At 41.7% G+C, this 20,655-nt stretch overlaps 1 protein-coding gene across 2 annotated transcripts in view; it reads left to right on the top strand.

The window, feature by feature from the left end:
• Positions 1-18,362, top strand: part of skib (v-ski avian sarcoma viral oncogene homolog b) — a 51,478-nt gene extending 33,116 nt beyond the window's left edge. Inside the window, exons 2-7 of one of the 2 annotated variants that reach the window (XM_080782883.1) lie at positions 8,873-8,986; positions 9,799-9,908; positions 10,782-11,047; positions 12,320-12,594; positions 13,501-13,731; positions 15,594-18,362. In XM_080782883.1, the coding sequence (XP_080639009.1) occupies positions 8,873-8,986; positions 9,799-9,908; positions 10,782-11,047; positions 12,320-12,594; positions 13,501-13,731; positions 15,594-15,830 (1,233 nt within the window). In that variant the 3' untranslated portion in view covers positions 15,831-18,362. Of the gene's footprint in view, positions 1-8,872; positions 8,987-9,795; positions 9,909-10,781; positions 11,048-12,319; positions 12,595-13,500; positions 13,732-15,593 lie in introns of both variants that reach the window. The other variant, XM_080782882.1, reaches the window with a different exon arrangement.
• The last annotated feature ends 2,293 nt before the right edge of the window (positions 18,363-20,655 follow it).

Raw genomic sequence — 20,655 nt, 5'->3', positions numbered from 1 at the left:
TTGAGTCTCTGTCCGTAAGACAATTAGGGCAATCCAATCAGCTTTGCTCTAATTCTGAACTCACGGTCGGCAACCCCGCAGTGACACACTTTGCACAGTCTATCCATTCTGTCACAGCTCAGCTCACCTCCACAAATCCAGCCTCAGAGAACACCATCGCCACACAACACACTGAACTGGTGGATACACCAGAGGCTAAGCCAGTGGTTCTCAAACACCTTGTAGGTCAAAGTGTACACCCTGAGATTGGGAGGTCGGGGTTCAACCAGCGACCGGTTCATACAAAAGTCAAAGACTATACAAATGGGATGCTGCTTGGCACTCAACATCAAGGTTCGCGTTGGGGCTAAGTCCCTATATGACATGCTAGCGTCATGTCATGACGCTAGCATGTATAGGGACTTATGACGGTCTTGTCCATGGGGTTGTACACCAAGTTGCCTCACGCTACAAAAACAGGAGATTTTGATTAGCCCAAGTGTAAAATAAAGTGGTTAAACTGTTCCTCGTATCGGGACCCCTCGGAACCCTCCCCAAGGTCCCCTGGGGGTCCCCAGAGCACACTTTGAGAAGCACTGGACTAAGCAAATTGAAAAGATAAGCTGCAAGATTTAGAGAGGGGAAATGAGAGTGTGTATAGTATCTATATAAAACTGGGATGAGGTTACAGGGATATTCTGGGTAGGCGGCGGACGCACGCACACACACATGCACATGCACACGCACACCAATCAGTTGAACCCAGCTGTTATGAGGTAGCTGCCAGGCTTCATATAAATCACGGGACCCACCTACAATTTAATGAGTGCTGAATGGAGACCTCTATCCCCCCCCCCCCTCCCCAAGACCACCCACCCCAAACTACGTATAGGAGGTCAGCGCACTAAAACGAGTGTCTCACTTCCTCCCGGCACCCGGGCAGAGCTGTGCCAGTTGGCAGTGGTGGACACACACACACACACACACACACACACACACACACACAACAAAGTACATTTACTTGAGTACCGTACTGTTCTGGGTTTACCTAGGATCCTAGATTACTATTCATATTATGCATTGGACGTATATATTCCTGTAAATTGCTCTAGATTAAGTACTTTTACTTGGGTATTTGTATTTTTTATCTATGACTTTTTGACTCCATTCCAAAGACAAAATATTGTACTTATTTGATGCACATAAGGCCTATTTCAATTATAGTAAAAAAATATATAGCAGATCTACCAGCTAAAAACATCGTGATACGTTATTATTATTGATATATATTTTTAAGATCTTTTGGGGGAAATGACCAAATATCAAGCCAGCAATGCTTGTCATTTAATAATTTTGGAATTTGTACTTTGGAATGCTTCAATACTAATTTGACTGAGCAACCTTCACTTCACTAGTAGTTGACCAGGAGTATATATCTATATACTTTGTCTCAAGTACTGAGGTTGACGACTTTGTCCCCCATGGCTCAAAGGCTGCTTCACCCGGGGCCGAGCCGTGCCAGTTGGCGTGTGCCCTTGAGCGGGATAGCGCCCCACTAAGCATATGTCGATCTGGGGATTACAGTCAGGGGTTTAGGAAGGGGAAAGGAGGCCGAAACTCGAAACTGTTGTGTCTTGTTGCCGTGCACTTTTCTTAATGCCATGCTATCATGCAAGCATACGTTGGTATTGTGTGACTGTTGCCCCGAGGAGGTTCAGCTGGGGAGACTATTTCCGTCGCGCCAGCTGTATAGTTACTGTCCTGTGTTTTGTTTTTAGATAATTGTATTTGTTTTGTTTTTTGTTGTTGTTTTTCGGCCCGTGACAGATGCTGGAGGTTCTGTCGTGTTTGACATTCATTTTCACATCCAAACAGTGTCAAAGACATGAAAAATTCAAATGCCTGTCAGTACAGATTGATTATGTAAAGTGAGTCCCACACACCCACCCATGTTTCCTAGTGAGCAACAACCAATGTTTTTCAACCAATGATTGTTGATTCATTTATTTTTTGCAGTTGTATTCTGGGAGTTGTTAACCGCAATGGTTGACAGTATCTAAGTACATTCACTTGTACTGTACTTTTCTTTTGTTTTTGGAGTATTCGATTTTTGCAAACTGATGACTCACTCTTTCACTCACTCTACTTTTGACTCTGTTACATTTCTAGGAAGAGCCAAATTAAAAAATATATATATATATATATAAATTATAATATAATAATTATATATAATATATATATAATGAATTAACCACTATTTCAAATATACGGTAGTGAAAGTAGTGGATCTACACAAAATGCACCGATGTGTATGCTTCATTTCTGACAATTTCTGAAAATGTACTTCGTAATGTTGTACTTTTTGAATACGTGAGTATTTACTTGAGTATTATACTTTGTCCTGCCACTGGTTGAGCGGCCGGGAGTTGTCCCACCAGCGGTCAATAAACAATTAGCTGTTGATTAGGTTGATTATGCTGAAAGTTGAAATAACATTTCCGTCCACCCATCACGCTCCAATTAGCATAGAAAATAGGACAAATGGCAGGTCAGAGATGGTCTGCTCATCGGGAACAGATATCGATATGTCTGCAATGTGTTATTGTGAGAGCCCCACCATGTGATTCTCTTACCAGGGCCACCATGAAAGCAGTTGGAGGGCTTATCCTTTAGCATTACCCATTCCATTATATAAGAGTAATTAAAAGATAAAGCATGTCTGCTTTCGCCCGGGCCGCTATTAGACCCTAGCTTAGCCCTACAGGTTTCTCTTTGAAACGGTCGCCTCATTATTGCTCGTCAAAAGAAATATCATACAATAGCCGGTTGAAAAGGGCAATGCTTGAATGGAGCCTTAAAGAGGAGGCTGTACTTGGCCTTCAAGTAGACATTCCTTCAGTTTCAGTGCTTCCTCTGTGGTCCCCTTCCCTTCGTCCGTCCCCCCCTCCTTCCCACTCAGGACTTCAGTTCCCACAGGGGCCTCGGCCAAAGCAAACTCCCAGAGAGGAAGTCTCCTTCTCTCTCTCTCTCTCTCTCTCTCTCTCTCTCTCTCTCTCCCCTCTCTCTCTCCCTCTCCCCCTCCCCTCAGTCTCTCCCTGTCATTCTTAACCACATCACCTATTCAGGGTGGCAATAAATAGCAGATCTACAAGCACAACCCGTAGTGACAAGTGGCAAGTGGCAAGCTTGTACTGTAGGTGGGCAATTTTTTTGCCAAAGCGATTTTTTATCGAGGGAAAAAGTAGGGGGGGGGGGGGGGCTAGTATAGATCCCTGTGTACAGTATATACGGTTTAAAATTCAATTCATACATATCCAATTGCACGACAGCGTTGCTTTGGTCTCGCTCTTCTTTTGCCGTTGCTTCATGCCGCGCTGCAAGCTTGTATATCTGCTATTTTTTTAAATGAAATGAAAAATCTTGTGTAACACACATGGGGGGGAGGGGGGGCGTGGATCCATGGCATCAGAAGGGGATTCATGTTGGGGGTCTTGAAAGTGAAAATGTTTGAGGAGAACTACTGTTTTTAGAAGGAATTTGTAGAATCGGCATCAGGTCTTAATGGGTAAAAATCCCAAGAGATGATTGGGGTTGTGTGTGTGTGTGTGTGTGTGTGTGTGTGTGTGTGTGTGTGTGTGTGGGGGGGGGGGGGGTCCTGCCAGGCGAGTGTAGGCCGTGCGTTAGGCCTGCTGTTATGACTGCGTGGCCATGCTATGTCTATGATGTGGTGGGTGAGTAAAGCCCGTGTGGCTCGTCTCCCTGTGAGATCAGTGTCAGATTTAGCCAGCAGGTCCCTTGTGGTGTCTAGGGAGTGTCTGTTTTCTGACTCTTATTATGTCTAGCACTCCCCGGCCTTCCTGGAGCATGCGAAACCTCAGGGTAGAAATAGTACCAGACAGACAGACATCCTTTTGTCGGGGAAAAACAACAGTTGTGTTCGGTAATTACAGACTCTGATTACAACAGGCCAGCAGTTTCTTAGAAAACCACTGGCCTTGTGTGTGTGTGTGTGTGTGTGTGTGTGTGTGTGTGTGTGTGTGTGTGTGTGTGTGTACGGCGGGCGGCGGGCAGGTGAGGGGGGTCGAGTCACCCCGGACGAAGTCGTCCGCTGGGCAATGACGCGCTCCATCACGTGTGACAATTCAACTAAACTACAGGTGTGTGTGTGTGTGTGTGTGTGTGTGAAATTAAAACCATATATTTTATTGTTACTATGAATAAATATGAAATAAAATGGTGAAAATATCAGATCTACGAGCCCGCAACGTGTTGCAATGCGTCACATTTGCGGCTTGTAGATCTGCTGTTTTCACAAATTTTGTGCGACACTCTTGTATGTCGAAGTAGGACAGGGGGGGGGGGGAAACGGAAATATGGAGAAATAAAGATAGGTGTGTGTGTGTGTGTGTGTGCGCGGCCGTGCGCTCGCTCACTCACATGTGCGTGGGCTTGTCCTCCCGTGCGTGAATGAGTATGCAGTGTTTACCGGTTAGACAGGTATTGGAGACATTATGTGAGTCAGTGAAGACGCGATGAGAGCGTCTCATCTCAGACAACCACAGACATGTCACATATAATGGAGCACGGCACTGAAGCGCTGCCTGTGTGATTAGAGCCTTCCCCTGCCACGTCCCGTGTGCAGCTCGCTTGTTTCTGGACTGGAGGCCGGGGGAATTTGCCCCGAAATACTGTAGTATACACTGGTTCTAATACTTTAGTATACACTGGTTCTAATACTGTAGTATACACTGGTTCCCCAACAAATGGGTCGGAAACCCATTTGTGGGTCGTGGACATAATTTGTATTTTTGTAGTTTTTAATTATTATTTCAAACATTTTCCAAAAGCAAAACATTATTTGAATTAAAATCAAAATTCAAAGATTTTATTTCCAGTAATGTCCTGAAAAAATGATCTAAGGAAAATCTAAGAAATTTCATATCAGTAAACAAATGTTTAAGTTAAAATAGCTGATCTACAAGCTCACAACGCAGTGCGAAGCGGTGCGTTGGGAGCTTGTAGATCGGCTATTTTCACTTGGGGAAAACGTCTCATTTCTTTTTTTGGGTCACGAGCTAAAAAGTTTGGGAACCACTGCTGTATATCCAAAAACCCACATTTAGTACCAGTTCCAATAACCAAGAACCATTTGTTATATATAAATGTCACTGTCTGCCATATTTAAACTTTTTTCTTTCCCCCGTAAATGGAGGGATGAATGACCTACTTTATCATACTACACAGTGTCACAAAACAATGGCAAAAGTAGCAGATCTACAAGCTCAAAACCATGCCATCCTTGACGCCCCCAAGACCAAACTCCGTACATGGGGCGACAGAGCCTTTGCTGCCCCAACCCTGTGGAATGCCCTCCCTAAAACACCAAACCTTAAAAACCGCCCATAAAACACACCTCTTCAACATTGCTTTCCCTAGCTTACTCATTTCACCGTTTTAAATGTTTTTTTTTAGCTTTTAGTGTATTTCTTTTTCCTAATAAAGTTGTTTTTATTTTGTTGTTACCTCTGCCCCCCATATAAAGCTTTATATATATTATTAATAACATTAACATTAATATTTTGCGTATTGAGCTTGTAGATCTGTTGTTTGAATTCTGAAAAGTATCAGTTTTTGACATAAGGGGTTTCCAGCTGACCGCAACGGTTTCTATATAGCGTTGCTGTCGGGCAGTCCTCTTATATCCATTTAACTGTTTTTCATTAATGAATGCCTACTGCTTACTTGATTACTACAGCGTCACACAAAATCATTCAAAATGTAGCAGATCTGCAAGCTCAAAACGTGTCGCAGAGTGACGCGTTTTGAGCTTGCAGATCTGCTACATTTGCTTCTTTTTTTTGTTCAATCCTGAAAAGTTTTGGACATAATGATAATCCACCCAACAGAGACGAGAATTCTAATTGGCTACAGCGCCAGGCTGGAGGGAGGACACACAGGTGTGTTTCAATGTAAACACACACACACATACACACACACACACACACACACACACACACACACACACACACAGAGTGTGACTTAGACAATGTAAACTGCGAGACATGAATCATAACCGCCCAGGTCTGTCACTCACAACTAAATACCATTTATCATGCATTTGCACCTTGAGGTGAATACAGTGTGTGGTGATTAAGCTTTCGCGCGCGCACGCACACACACACACACACACACACACACACACACACACACACACGTGCGTACACAGACACGTGTGCGCGCGCACACACACACACGTTTGTGTTATTGTGAGGACATAGCATTTTTAGGACGGCACTGAAAGATTGGTCGTCCTCACCATTGTCTGATTCTCAAATTTTACTACACGTTGGGTCCTCACAAGCATAATTAGTAATACAAGCACGCTCACGTGCATGCACGTACTGTACGCACACTGCCCAGCAGCAGCAGCCATAGTGTTTTCCCATTGAAGCGCTTTAGTGTCGGTATCCATAATACGGTAACGCGTTGAGTAATCAGGTGTATTGAGCAGTAGTAGTAGATGGTAGTCATTAGTCATTGCTGCGGGCAGATTGTCATCAGGTGTGAGCAGGTCTGTGCTGGTCCTCAGCCACCACCTAGGTAAACATATCCTCTCTGTCTGACAAGTACAGACCTGTCGAGGACAGGAGGCTGCCTTACCCAGTGGTGGGGGAAAAAAAGTACTGATACTTGTAGAAATACTATGTGACTAGGGTTAGGACTTAAACATTTTACTTGAGTAAGAGTACAAAGGTATTTGTATCTAAATGTACAAAGTACCAAAAGTAGAACGTACTCATTGTGCAAAATGTTTTCTAATCTTTCGAAAATAGCAGATTAAAGAAAACATCTACAACGTGTTTGAGCTTGTAGATGTGCTAAAATTTCAAAAACATTTAAACATGGAAAAGATTATAACTATTATGCAAAATAATTGCAATTATGTCAAATAATTGCGATTAGGTGATTATGTAATAATTGTGACAGGCCTATAGCACACGCACATACACTCACAAGCGCACGCACACACGCTTGTGCGTACTGTACAAACACACATACGCAGGCAGGCACAACACATACACACAGTTCTGTGGACCCAAACTGGTGAAAATTACAGATCTTTATTATTTTATTTTTTTAAAACCCCAAAATCTGCCTCGAGGCCCTCGACCTATTGTGTGAGAAACACTAGACGAAACACAAAGATGCACAAATACTCTCTCTCTCTCTCTCTCTCTCTCTCTCACTCACTCACTCACTCACTCACTCACACACACACACACACACACACACACACACACACACACACACACACACACACACACACTGGATCCTCCAAAACATGGACGACCCTGCATTTCTTTCTTGGCACCCTCGTTCACTCAAAGAGATGGAGGCAGGGAGCAAGGCTGTTGGCTAGATTAGACTTTGCTGCATGAATGCGTGCCGCTTGCTGCAAATAACTGCGGAAAATTGCAGAAGATTGTAGAAAATAACTGAAAATTGCCCAAATTGCGAAGAGTAACCTCATGTATCGCATCTCCCTTTTTCTTTGGGTTGATAATGAGCTTTTGAGCGAGCGGTACAGCAGTTTTCTCCAGAATACGGCCCGGACGCTGGCTAATGTCTCTCACTCACTGGCATGCATGGACATTTTTTGACAGCATTGTGTGCTGAGGTGGAATGGTTCACCCTGGTCGCCAGTAAGGCCTGATGCGTCTGATAAATTAGGCGATCTGTGTACAAGCTCGCACGCCGCTCGCTGCCACTCACTATGTTGTATGATGACGTATCAATTGGACCTGAGCGCCATCACTCATTTAGCCCTGTCCTCTCTCTCTCTTTCTCTCTCTCTCTCTCTCTCTCTCTCTCTCTCTCTCTCTCTCTCTCTCTCTCTCTCTCTCTCTCCTCCAGTATGTCTGTGGTTTTAGGGAGTTGATCTCCTCCACCTGACGGCGCCTCTTCCTCCCCTCCCTCTCCCCTCCCCTCCCTCCCCCTGCCTGGCAGGACACAATGATGCCCGGCTGGCTGCCAGCCAGACCAGCCTGGGTGTCTGCTCAGCTCAGAGCCCTAGACACACACACACACACACACACACACACACACACACACACACACACACACACATGTTGTTTGTATCACTATACCTGTGAGGACAAACCAAAGTTCCGGAAATGGCTGAAAATAGCAAGAAAAAGACGGGAAAATCACGTTGTGAACTTGTAGATCAGCTATTTTTCGGTGTGACATCGCCGCACAACTTGGTATGAAACTATGAAATAGGGAAAACTCTAACCCTAAGCCCTAAATCTATCTTCTAAATGCCTATTCCTAGCCCCATCATAAATATTTTTCTTGCCTTGCAATTGCAAGCCTAACTCTAAAAATCTTCTTCAACCATAAAACAACCATTTCTCCACTCTTGTGAGGACCAAGAAAATGGTCCTCGCAATGTCTGTCTCTGATTCTACTATACTTGTGGGGACATTCAAGCTTCTATAGTAATAGAGCACACACACACACACACACACACACACACACACACACACTCCCAGACAGAACCCTTTTAAACGGACGTGATGCTCTCACCCTCCCCATGTTTCTGTCTCTCCTCTCTGACACTCCTCTGTCTTACTGTAACTGCAGTGTATACTGATCGGTCACTTGTTGACAAATTCCTCAAATAGCAGTGGTGGCTGGTGAGTGATGTCAATTGCAGTCATTCAGCAGAGTTTTTAGAAGCTGCGGGGACGGAGGGATCTTAAAATATCCGCCGCACTCGTGTGTAACGTGAATACGTCATTTCTTTTGCTGTTCGGCATTATCTGCCTGAACTGGGCGGAACGTTGATAATTAAATATCCTTTTTTTTCTTTTTCTTTTTTTCTTCACAGTCTCCCAGCCCAGTCCGAGCCAAGAGGTCCAAATTGGACAAATTACACTCCCCATCAGCCGACAAGGAAAAACAGCTGGATTGGTTACAGTCCCTGTCAAAGTCGGCGAACAAGGTTTGTAATGCGGTGTCCCTTTCAGTCCGTGTTCGGTTGCTGTAAAGGTCAGGGGTCAGAGTGGCCCTGGCCTGGGTCCTTGTCCAAAGCAATTATCTTATCTTCAGCCTATGACGTCTTGAAATATGTCATCATCTGTGTATGACTTCTTGAATGATCTTATCTTCTATGTATGATTGTATGATTTCTTGACTGAAGTGTCATGTGACAAACTAAGCGGCAATCCATCACTTTTTGTGTTGTGAATCAAACATGGACTATCATACTGTAAGATGGGGGCCTATGTTATGTTATCATCTATATAGTTTTCTTTTTTATTCCCCTCGTCACGGCTGATTTAACCCATTAAATCCTGGAAAGCATCTGTGTCACTTTAGATTTTAACCACTTCAACCATTTTTAATACATCTTGTGCAAATATTTGAATTCATGTCACGGTACGATTGGAAGACCAGTCGGATTGAAAAAAACAATAAGATTAAAGTCCATAGACTTGGCTGCCACATCAAGCCATGCATTGGAGGGGCTAGTGCCTCCGGCGGTAAAACCGAGTGCTCAAGCCGCCTGAAGGTGACTTGAGCCACGTGAGACACCGCCGAGCAAGCTAAAGCGAGCAAGTTGCTATCGCGGGAGGTGATCTTGAAGAATGCACACCGTTTTTTCAATCGTACTGTAACATTTTTTTTTTTTTTAAGCGAATATTCTTAACTCAAATCTTTGCTTCTGGGGGGTCCTTGACATGAAAACGTCTTAATGGGTTGATGCTAGTGGCTTCATACTGAGATGTTTTTCTGCGTGGTTTGTTGCAGCAGGACCTAAAGCAGGTCCAGTTAAAACAGAGGCCCTCTGCATTCCGTCCCTGGTCTCCCAGAACGCCATCCACGGAAAAAGAGAGTCCTGTCGCTCAGAACGAACCAGAGAGGTGAGGCAGCCACACAACGTGTACTAGTAAGCTGGTTCCCAGAAACTGGGTCAGGACCCATTTGTAGGTTGAGAACACCTTTTTGGGGGGTCCCTATAGTTTTTGTTTGTTAAAGAAAATATGTATATATTTTCACAAATGTACATTTACGAAAATGTACATTTACACAAAGTAAATTTACTCAAGTACTGTACCCAAGTACAATTTTGTATTTTTTTATTTACTGGAGTATTTCCAATTTTGTACTCAACTACTTTTCAGAGGCAAATACCGGTATTATACTTTTACTCCACTACAATTAATTGAAAACCTTAGTTACTAGTTACTTACTTTGTAGGTTTTGGTTATTATTACAAAACATACATTACCCGCTTCAGCCCTATATACATTTCGGCCGATCTACAAGCACTTAGTAAACCTGTTTTTGAAAAGTGCTATATAAATAAAGTTGATTGTATTATTATATTATATTACATTTGTAATATAATTATATTTTCCTAAAAAGAAATAATAAATATATGGGGACTAGGTTGGCGGAGGGTGTGTAGAGCCCAGGATCACATTAGATAATTGACACAGGGGTGAAAAATGGGTTACAAAATTGTGGGATAATTTTTTTTATATATTTTCAAAAGATTTGTATACATTTTATACATTTGGAAACCAATACTTTTGTACTTTTACTCAATTAAATTTAGAATTCCAGACTATCGCTTGTAACAGTATTTCTACATTGCCATATTGATACTTTTACTTAAGTAAAACATGTGAGTACTTCTTCCATCACTGTACAGTATGTACAAGAAGTCGAAGCAAAAGAAAGTGAGGGGGGAGTATTCTATTGACCATGAATATTATGCATGTTCTCTACAGGTCCAACCACAAGACTCAAGAGAACTCGGCGAATCCCAACCTGGCTCTGACTCCCCTGGCCTACCATGGAGAGGAGCCCTCTCCCCTGGCCCACCCCAGGGACAGCCATGCCCCAGGCAGGGGGCCCACCGTCGGCTCCAGGCCACCACAGAGCTTGCATAATGGAGACTCGCAGTCTGCACCAAAATCCACCCTCCCTAACGCAACCAATAGTGTCGAGGAGACGGACACGGATGGAGAGATCGACGTGGATGACTGCGATGATTGTGAGTATTGCACTCCTAGTGCCCTGAAGACATTATAGAAATGTAGTCCAAAGGTCTATGGCGCCGCTCTCCGAAATGTCTTTTGAATACAGGGCTTTTTTACCATCATGGAAAAATAAGTCTGTGAGACACATAGTGGAGACTAGCATACAGTGTGATTCCTGTGCAGTTTCGCCATCTGGTGTCTGATTTCAGTAGTACACTAGAAATGGCCGTGTGCCAACTTTGCTTTTCTGGCTACATTGCACCTTTTTCCTTTCCAAGCATTTGTACAATTTTTTTTTACCATTCTTATCTCTGCGTTGTTGAAAGTATAGACTACATTAAATTTGTATTGTACAATGAAGGCATGAATTGAGGAAGGATGTAATGTCTGTGTTGGTGCGGCTGGCTGCAGCAATTCCATAGCTGTGCTGTTTGAGCGATCCTTAGAGAACACATTACTAACAGCTGAAGGGAGACGTTTCACACGCTCTAGTAAACGGATAGAAGGCAATCGTGTTATTTGATTAAAGGCCTTTCAGCGCATGGCGCGTCTTGGTGCGTGGCTTGACTCTGATGAAGACACGCAATGCATCGAAACATTAGAAAATACATTAAATAATAAAAGTCTAACAGCTGATTCCATGTGTGTCCATGATAAACTTTCCCCTTTGAAAGGTTCTTTAAATTCTTGCCTATTATGATATTCCTGTGTGTCCCCATTAGGGACACACGGTTGGAAAGTACTGTACTTTAGAATAAACTTCTGAAATGTAGCAACCACTTGGTTATTCTGGGTGGAACATTAGCCAAAAATCGTAGCTGATTGGCTATTTTGTTTTTTACGTGGTTACAGTTGTAACTTAAGTCTGTTTCTCTAAGAATAGAGGGCTTTAAGTGGTTTTCAGCAGCATATCATCCCTCCTTCTCAAATGTTGATTTAGTTTTAGTTATAGTCTTTTGAATAAGAATTTAATTAAATTTTAGTCATATTTTAGTTAGTCGACTATATCTGGCGGGCCTTGATGGCACCTGATTGATCTTGCAACCAAACTAAAAACAAAAAATGACTTAGTTGTCTTAATTGACTTCTAGTCCCTCTCTAACATTGTTGTCTAGTTTTTATGTATTTTTTTGTTTTAGTCATCATACCTTGGTTTTTATTTCGTTTTTGTTCAGTTTTCGTCTGTGAAAAAAGGTAGTCTACGAACACTTTTTTGGTCATAGTTTTTAGCAAACGACATTAACACTGTTAACAACCTCAACATTAACCTCTTCATCACCTTCCAGACTCGGTGCCAGCTTCGCTCGCCACAGCCTGTCCCAGTGTGTCCCGATCCCTGCCCCCGACACAGAGCGGGCCCGGGCCGCTGCAGCAGGAGGGCCCCGGCTGGATGCCGGGGGCCCCCTGCCCAGAGCTGGACTCCCTCGGGCAGATGCTGCATGGAGGAGGCCTGGACAGCAGAGAGGCCAGAGAGAAGCTCCTGCAGGAGATCGTCAGGATGAGGGTGAAGCAGGAGGAGAGGCTGGCGCTGGCCCTGCAGGCCAAACGGAGCCTTCAGCAGGTACAGTACACTATGTTTCTATGGTACAGGTACAGTACACTATGTTTCTATGTCAGTGGTTCTTCCATTTTTCAAAAATAGCAGACCTGCAAGCTCGTAGCACGCCACTCGGTTCACCAAAGTGAATTGGTTAAGTGAAAGTATCAATCCTGCAATATACAAAATGCTCTTTGATATTGGTATCAAAATGTAATTAAAGTACCAAAAGTACAAAGTACTCAATATGCAGATTGTCCCATTTCAAGCTGTTTTCAAAATGTGAAAATAGCAGATGCATCGCGACGCATTGTGAGCTTGTAGATCGACTACTTTCAAATGGGCGAAATGTATATAGGGCTGAAGTGGTTAATGTATATTTGTAATAATAAGCTAAATCTGCAAAGTAACTAGTAGCTAAATATTTCAAACCAGTAAGACGCGCAAACGCGGGAAGCGAACGCAGCTGAGACCCTGCAGTTCATGTCTGTCTGTCTGTCTGTCTGTCTGTCTGTGTGTCTGTCCCGCTGTTACTGTATATGTGGACCTGGCCCCCTTTGTGCCCATATATGGAGCTGAGTGATTGCTGATGCAACACACTCCATATTTGGACGTATAGCGGGACAGACACACAGACAGACAGACAGACACACAGACAGACATGATCTGCTAGGTCTCATAGTAAGTGCTGCGTTCGCAATAATAGTAGTGGAGTAAAATATTTGCCTCTGAAATGTATTGGAGTAGAAGTAAAAGTACTGAAATGTTGTACCGTACCTAAGTAAATGTATTTACAGTAGTTACTTTCCACCACTGGATATTTAACCCATTAACGGTTAATTGGTTAAAGTTTAACCTATTGTTATTGTTATTTTGCTGATAATGACGTGCCTAACAGTAGGTTAAACTATCATGTACATGTTCCTGCAGGAACTGGAGTTCGTGAAGGTGGCTAAGAAAGGCCGTCTTCGAGAGGCCATCGAGGCCAAGCGCAACCTGCGCAAGGAGATCGAGCGCCTTCGCACAGACTGGGAGAGGAAGATGATGGAAACGGAGGAGTCTTGTGGGAGGCTAAAGAGGGAGCTGGAGCGCGAGAGGCAGCTACGAGTTTGTGATAAAGGCTGCGAGGCTGAGCGTCTTCGAGCCAAGTACTCCTCTCAGGTACGAAGGGCCGATTTTGTGCTTAATTTACGGCTTGTTCTCAGCGCTTAGGGCTGGGCAATTAACTAAAAATACATTCAAAACCAATACCCGACTTTCTTTATTGTATGTATGTTTTTGTTATTAACTGACTCAATAGATACGTCAGATTAACCACTTAACCTATTTTACCATTGTACAATGGTGGTGTACAAAAATAGCCAATCCTTGTGAACTTGTAGACGTGCTTTTCACTTTCATTAAGCGTAATCGAGGCAGAGCTTTTGGCCCTACTCAACACTACTGGCCTCTTTTATTATTATTTTTTTTTATACTTCATTGCACGACACCACACATTTGTGAATGCATTGTGAAGATTGTAGACTTGATCCTCACTATTTTATTTATTTCGACCTTGTGCCTAAGTACACGCCCAAAATAGGGATACATTATTAATCGATTATTTTATTAAAATACAGATTATCTTTATATATATATATATATATATATATATATATCGTACTATAATTCTAACAATGTCTGAATGAATGTCAGAAACACATCCGTATATCATCATTGCCTGCACCAATCACTCCCACTTTTCACACAGGCATTGACCATATGAATATGGAGGTCTTAACGGAGCCCTTTTTTCGATTTGACACATTAATGATTAATAAGGAATTTATTAGTGAATTAACCTCGCACCTTCACACACCTCCGCCCCTTAGCGACACCTGCATCACAGGCCACCGTTCTCACCGTTACCCCACTGGCATGCTTCCTCTAGCTATACCGCCGCAACACAACAAAATGTGCCCTATACAATTTGGCGCCGCTGACTGTGTGTGTGTGTTGCATCCTTTGGCCGTCTTCTCCTGCTAAACTACAAGGTTTGCACACATCTCACCATGCACAGCAGCGACAGCTAGCCTGTCTCCACACATCAACCACTACTTTGCATTCATATTCATGTCATATTTACAGTACTACGGCCTTCACAGTGACCGGGATATTTCCAACCCCTTCAATGTCCAAACTCGCTGATCTGCTCCACACCACCTCAGGCCCCTCCCCAACTTGCAGGCAGTGCCTCAGCCCAGATGCAAGAGGATCGGTACAGGATTCTATAGGTCACCACTTTTGGTGTGACACACACGGCTTCCACATTTAGCTTCATACTGGGTGAAAGTGTCCTTCCGAAAATTATTTTTTCGCTCGAAATTGTTATTCACAATGACATTGAGTTGAGGTGTTTGTGTTTTTAGGGTAATTGTTGCATAAGCGCTATTTTGCACTCGAGTCCCGTGACCGAGCCATCTCCCTCCCCTCCCCTGTGTCTGAAGCAGCTAGCATGGAAGCTATATGGATTATGGAACCTTTCCCTCCGATTGCACACAACCATGCCGTTATCCACGCGTCCATCCGATAGCTTTTAATGTAAATGTCCCATCCACTGAGCAAAAGCGATATAAGCGCCTTATTCATTCATTCGATTCATTTGGGTGTGGGGCTGTGCTGTGGGCTTTCTGACGGAGCTGCTGCTCGAGTCGCTCTCTATGGAGCAGTGTAGACTGTAGAGTAGGCGTGGCTTAGAAATTCACGACATTGAGGGGTAAGAAACCATCCCGGTCGCGTGATGCCCAACCCAACTTCCCAAGACCATCTGTAAACAATTCCCCACACTGAACATAATTTGCTGTTCATATTATTCAGAACGGGTAAGGACTAGTATATATAATCGATTAAATCATTGTTTCGATAAGCTGTAGCCCTGACAGATTTGTCATACCGCTGACACACTGTGTGTGTGTGTGTGTGTGTGTGTGTGTGTGTGTGTGTGTGTGTGTGTGTGTGTGTGTGTGTTGCATTGCGCGTTGCAGATTGAGGAGTTGCACGTGCAGCTGCAGCAGGCAGAGGCCGACCGCGAGCAGCTGAGGTCGGAGCTCCAGCGGGAGAGGGAGGCGCGGCAGAGCCTGGAGAGCGTGGTCAAAGACCTGCAGAGCCAGCTGGCCCTGCAGGCAGACGGCGACCCGCACCGAGCAGACTCCCAGTCCCTGGAAACCAACAACACAGCCACACACAGACAGAGCACACAGCAACACACCGACGGGTCCTAAAAGTTGCACACTCCGAGACTGGACTGAAAATACAAAAGGATAAAAAGAGAGAGACTCGAGAGAAAAGAAAAAAGAAGAATAAACTGTGTGGTCAGGTCACGGACTTAATTGCACCTCGTTAGGGAAAAAGAAAATCGGCTAAACGCTTATCGGCAAAGTCTGCTTTCGTAGAGAGACTACGCAGATCGGTCATCGACGTGTTAGAAAACAGACATTGTTGTAATAATATATGAATTTTATTAAATGAACTGGAAAGTAGCATGATGTATGAGCATGTTTGTAGAGCGTGAAAATGAGAGACTTTTCTGCAGTGACAAACACACCGCTTCAAGTGACTTCAGAGCCCTCGGTCAGATTGCCCTGACGCTTTTCATGGATTTTAACGTTGGTATAAGCTATTCTAAGATGTGCAAATATAGCGACATAACATTACTTGAATATGTAGAAAAATGAAGCAAGTCTCGTTTTGGTTCCACAAAGCCTCATGTATACTTTGTCATACGACTGTCGCTCGGCAGAAATAACCAATTTTCACCTGAAAAGTCGTGAGTACAACATTTGGCTTTAGAGGACTGCAGACGATGAAACTCTTGCTGGTGCCACAGAATCTTGGTACACTCCACGGTGTCATTAGAAACCACTGGAAACACAGGACACCAGTTTACCACTATGTAGTTTTATTATCAGCTTGCTTTTTATAATTGTTTTGCGGATGTACTTTTTAACCACTTTCACCCTGGCGCCCTGAAATTTCTCTCTCTCTATATATATATATATATATATACACATATATATTTAAGAAAATCATCAATCAAATATAGCGAAAATAGGTGATCTATAATAAGGTCACAATGTGTCGCATTGCGACACTGTGGCCGTATATTGGCTATTTCCACTTTTTGTAAAAACAAAAAAGGTTATACTAAAAGGGCTTAAGTGGTTAAGAAACGTTGCTTGTGCAGATCTGCTATCCCACTGGCAAAACGCATATTAAAAAAACATCCATATACACACATGTACACACATATACCAGCTTGTCTACCTTTTGTATTTTCTAAAGCCTGAAGTATTGGAGATTGTGTGGTCTTGCCTTCAGGTCCACCGTTTGTTTTACTCTTAGATATTTTAATCGGAAGTGTTACTTTTTACTCCTCTGACACAACTTAATTCGTTCGTTGAACATGTGTTTTCCAATAGTGTGTTTGCAAATTGAACCTTGTGAAAGATGGCAAAAACGTTCTTCTTGTCCATGTCAGTGAGAGTTGTGCAGGTAAACCCAACATCGCCCTCCTAGAAAATTGAAAGAAAAGAGAGGAACTTTAATAGTGTTTTGTTTTTTGGAATTGCGGTACTTCTGATTTTCTATTGAGTACTGTAAAAAAAATAATTTATATTCTATACTAATTTGCTTCCTATCAACCGAAAGCAATTCATTTTTAGTCACTGGTTTTAGGGCTCTTAAATCAACATATGCTGTTTATATGAACAAGTAACAACATTTCTACATGTATACAAAATATGGATATATATTTTTTTACTTTAAGAAAAGGAATTGCACTTTTAAAAAAAAGAAAAAAGAAAATTGCATTGTGCATTTTACTCCCTATGACATTTTTTTCAAAAACTAAAGTGAACATGATCTTGGACTTTAACACACTTTCCCTCATGTCCTCTGATGTACAGTAAATACAATTATAATGTAAATAAGATATTTGTTGATATGTTTGCTTGCTCAGACTTAAAACTGATTATTGAATATTATTTTTTGCTCTTACTTGAAACCAAAAAAGAGACTCTATATTTGGATTCACAAATATTATTGTTTAATTGTTGTACCCTTGAATACCATTGCAAACAGATGGCATTTGTTAGAATGGATGACTTGAGCTTGAACAAAGACGTTATGCTTAATTTATGCTCCGTTCTACGACGTTGTCGTGTGCCAAAAACAGCAGATCTAGGAGGTTGTAGATCGGCTATGTTCGGCCCGTGACATCATCGTACAACTAAGTGTAAAATGATGATATCTATATTCTACTGATAGTGGTCATTAGCTTGACCAGTCAGTGGTTTCTGTGAGATAGACATGCAAACAAAATATTATACCTTTTCCCCTTTTTTGAGAGCAAGAGAGAGCGAGAGAGAGAGAGTTATTGTTTGATGTATTAAAAGGTATCTATGAAACCACAAACCAAAAACATCAAAAGGATGGAACTGATATCTACCTGCTCCTTATTCAGGTTTCCCAGCTAAGGTCTCTAGTAAGATAGAGTAGATAACACACCTTCTACGGTTTAAACCTTAAATGCTCTCATATATTTTAGACAAAAAAATACTTTTATGTCTTATCATTGTTATACCCCTGCTGACTATTGTTTGGGTACAATGTAATAGCAATATGCATTGTGTTAGGTGATGCTGTTGTAGCTTTGGTTTGGAAGTGGGGTTTCATTTTGCCGCTTGTTTCAATGTTTTCTTTTCCCTTGAGAAAACCTGTATAATATACATTAAAATCAAGTCAATCCTACAGGATTTATTTGTGTGCGTTTTGTTTTCTCTAATCTATTTAGAATCAACAATATTATGCTGCTGTGTACGTGCATGCATCGACCTAACCCGGTCGATGCCAAACTTTGCACACACACTCCCTGGATACCAAGGATGAACCTCTGCCCCACATTTTCCAGAACGGCCTGTTATAGCGCCACCATGTTATAGCGCCACATTTAAAATGTATTACCCATTTCTTGTTTCCTGTTTTCCACTTCATGATAAATGCTTTTATGTGATGTATTCCCATGCTTTTGTTCTTGCTTAATGTAAATCGCTCTGGATTAAGAGCGTCTGCTAAATGCCTAAATTGTAAAATTGTAAATTGTCCCCTTGCGCGCAGGGTCCGGCCCATTCCTCTCTGTTATGTCATATGACGAGCATTTAACTTTTAATATCACAATTATTGTAGCTAATCTTTAACTGAATCTGGAAGTATTACTTTATTAAATGATTCTTCATAGTCTGGAATTATAACTGATCAATTTTCTTTTGTGACTTTCGCCTTTATTTTATATGGAGGGACAGTCAGTGGTGTAAACTTTATTTATATAGCACATTTCATACATAAAATGCAACTCTGTCACATTCTGTCTCTCCCTCAGTCTCCACACTGGCCTCCCATATCCCATTCCAGCACACCCAGTTCCATTTACACACCTGTCAACTACCTAATCAGCCCAGCAGTGAACACTTCTCCAATCAACCTGCTCACTATAAAACTGGACTCAGTACAAACACTCATTGTCAGTTCATAACCTGTGTCACAGATGTCCTGCCTGTTCATGTGTTGACTTTGATGTCATTCTGATTCATGCCTGATTCCTACCTGCATTCCCCTGTGTAAGATATCTCGTAATTCTTTATTAAATACTTTATTATTATACTCTAGTTTGTTGTGACTTTGCTCCTGGGTTCAACTCTGTCTGCATCCTTGACAACTAAAGTACTTCACATATTAAACTTTATTTATATAGCACATCATACATAAAATGCAACTCAAAGTACTTCACATGAAAATAAAATAAAAAATAACAAGCAGCGGAATGCCAGAAACAAAAAGTAGGTCAATCTACAATTGGCAAATAAAAATAGCAATACAAAACTAAAACATTAAAAATGGTAAGGAAATTTGTATTGGATAATACATTTTAAATTGATATTATTAGATATTCAACTTTAGTGACATTTATAATTAAATTGGTGTCTTTACACTGTAGAATCCATTGTTGTTTGTTTCTGTTGCTTAACTCTGTTGCTTTAACTACATATAAGTGTCTATTTGTTTGTCTCTAAATGTTTTGATGAATTGAACAATGCCCTTTGTTCAATTCATGCCATACTATAGCACGCCGTTTTTCATCATTTTTGAGGATTTGAAGAAAATTCAAAATTTCAAATAACATGGGTTATAGCCCATCGTTTTTTGAATTTTTGAAAAAAATGTTATCCTCATTTTTCATCATTTTTGAACATGGGCTATAGCCCCTACCGTACGGCATACTATAGCACGCCGTTTTTCATCATTTTTGAGGATTTGAAGAACATTCAAAATTTCAAAAAACATGGGTTATAGCCCATCGTTTTTTGAATTTTTAAAAAAATGTTATCCTCATTTTTCATCATTTTTGAACATGGGCTATAGCCCCTACCGTACGGCATACTATAGCACGCCGTTTTTCATCATTTTTGAGGATTTGAAGAAAATTCAAAATTTCAAAAAACATGGGTTATAGCCCATCGTTTTTTGAATTTTTGAAAAAAATGTTATCCTCATTTTTCATCATTTTTGAACATGGGCTATAGCCCCTACCGTACGGCATACTATAGCACGCCGTTTTTCATCATTTTTGAGGATTTGAAGAAAATTCAAAATTTCAAAAAACATGGGTTATAGCCCATCGTTTTTTGAATTTTTGAAAAAAATGTTATCCTCATTTTTCATCATTTTTGAACATGGGCTATAGCCCCTACCGTACGGCATACTATAGCACGCAGTTTTTCATCATTTTTGAGGATTTGAAGAAAATTCAAAATTTCAAAAAACATTGGTTATAGCCCATTGTTTTTTGAATTTTTGAAAAAAATGTTATCCTCATTTTTCATCATTTTTGAGGATTTCAAAAAAATTCAAAATTTCAAAAAACATGGGTTATAGCCCATCGTTTTTTGAATTAAAAAAAAAAAATTATCCTCATTTTTCATCATTTTTGAACATGGGCTATAGCCCCTACCGTACGGCATACTATAGCACGCCGTTTTTCATCATTTTTGA

The sequence above is a fragment of the Protomyctophum bolini genome (genome assembly GCF_963924005.1).
Source record: "Protomyctophum bolini genome assembly, chromosome: 2".
Lineage (NCBI taxonomy): Eukaryota > Metazoa > Chordata > Actinopteri > Myctophiformes > Myctophidae > Protomyctophum > Protomyctophum bolini.
Note: the sequence above shows the minus strand (reverse complement) of the source record. Positions and strands in the feature narration are given on the sequence as shown.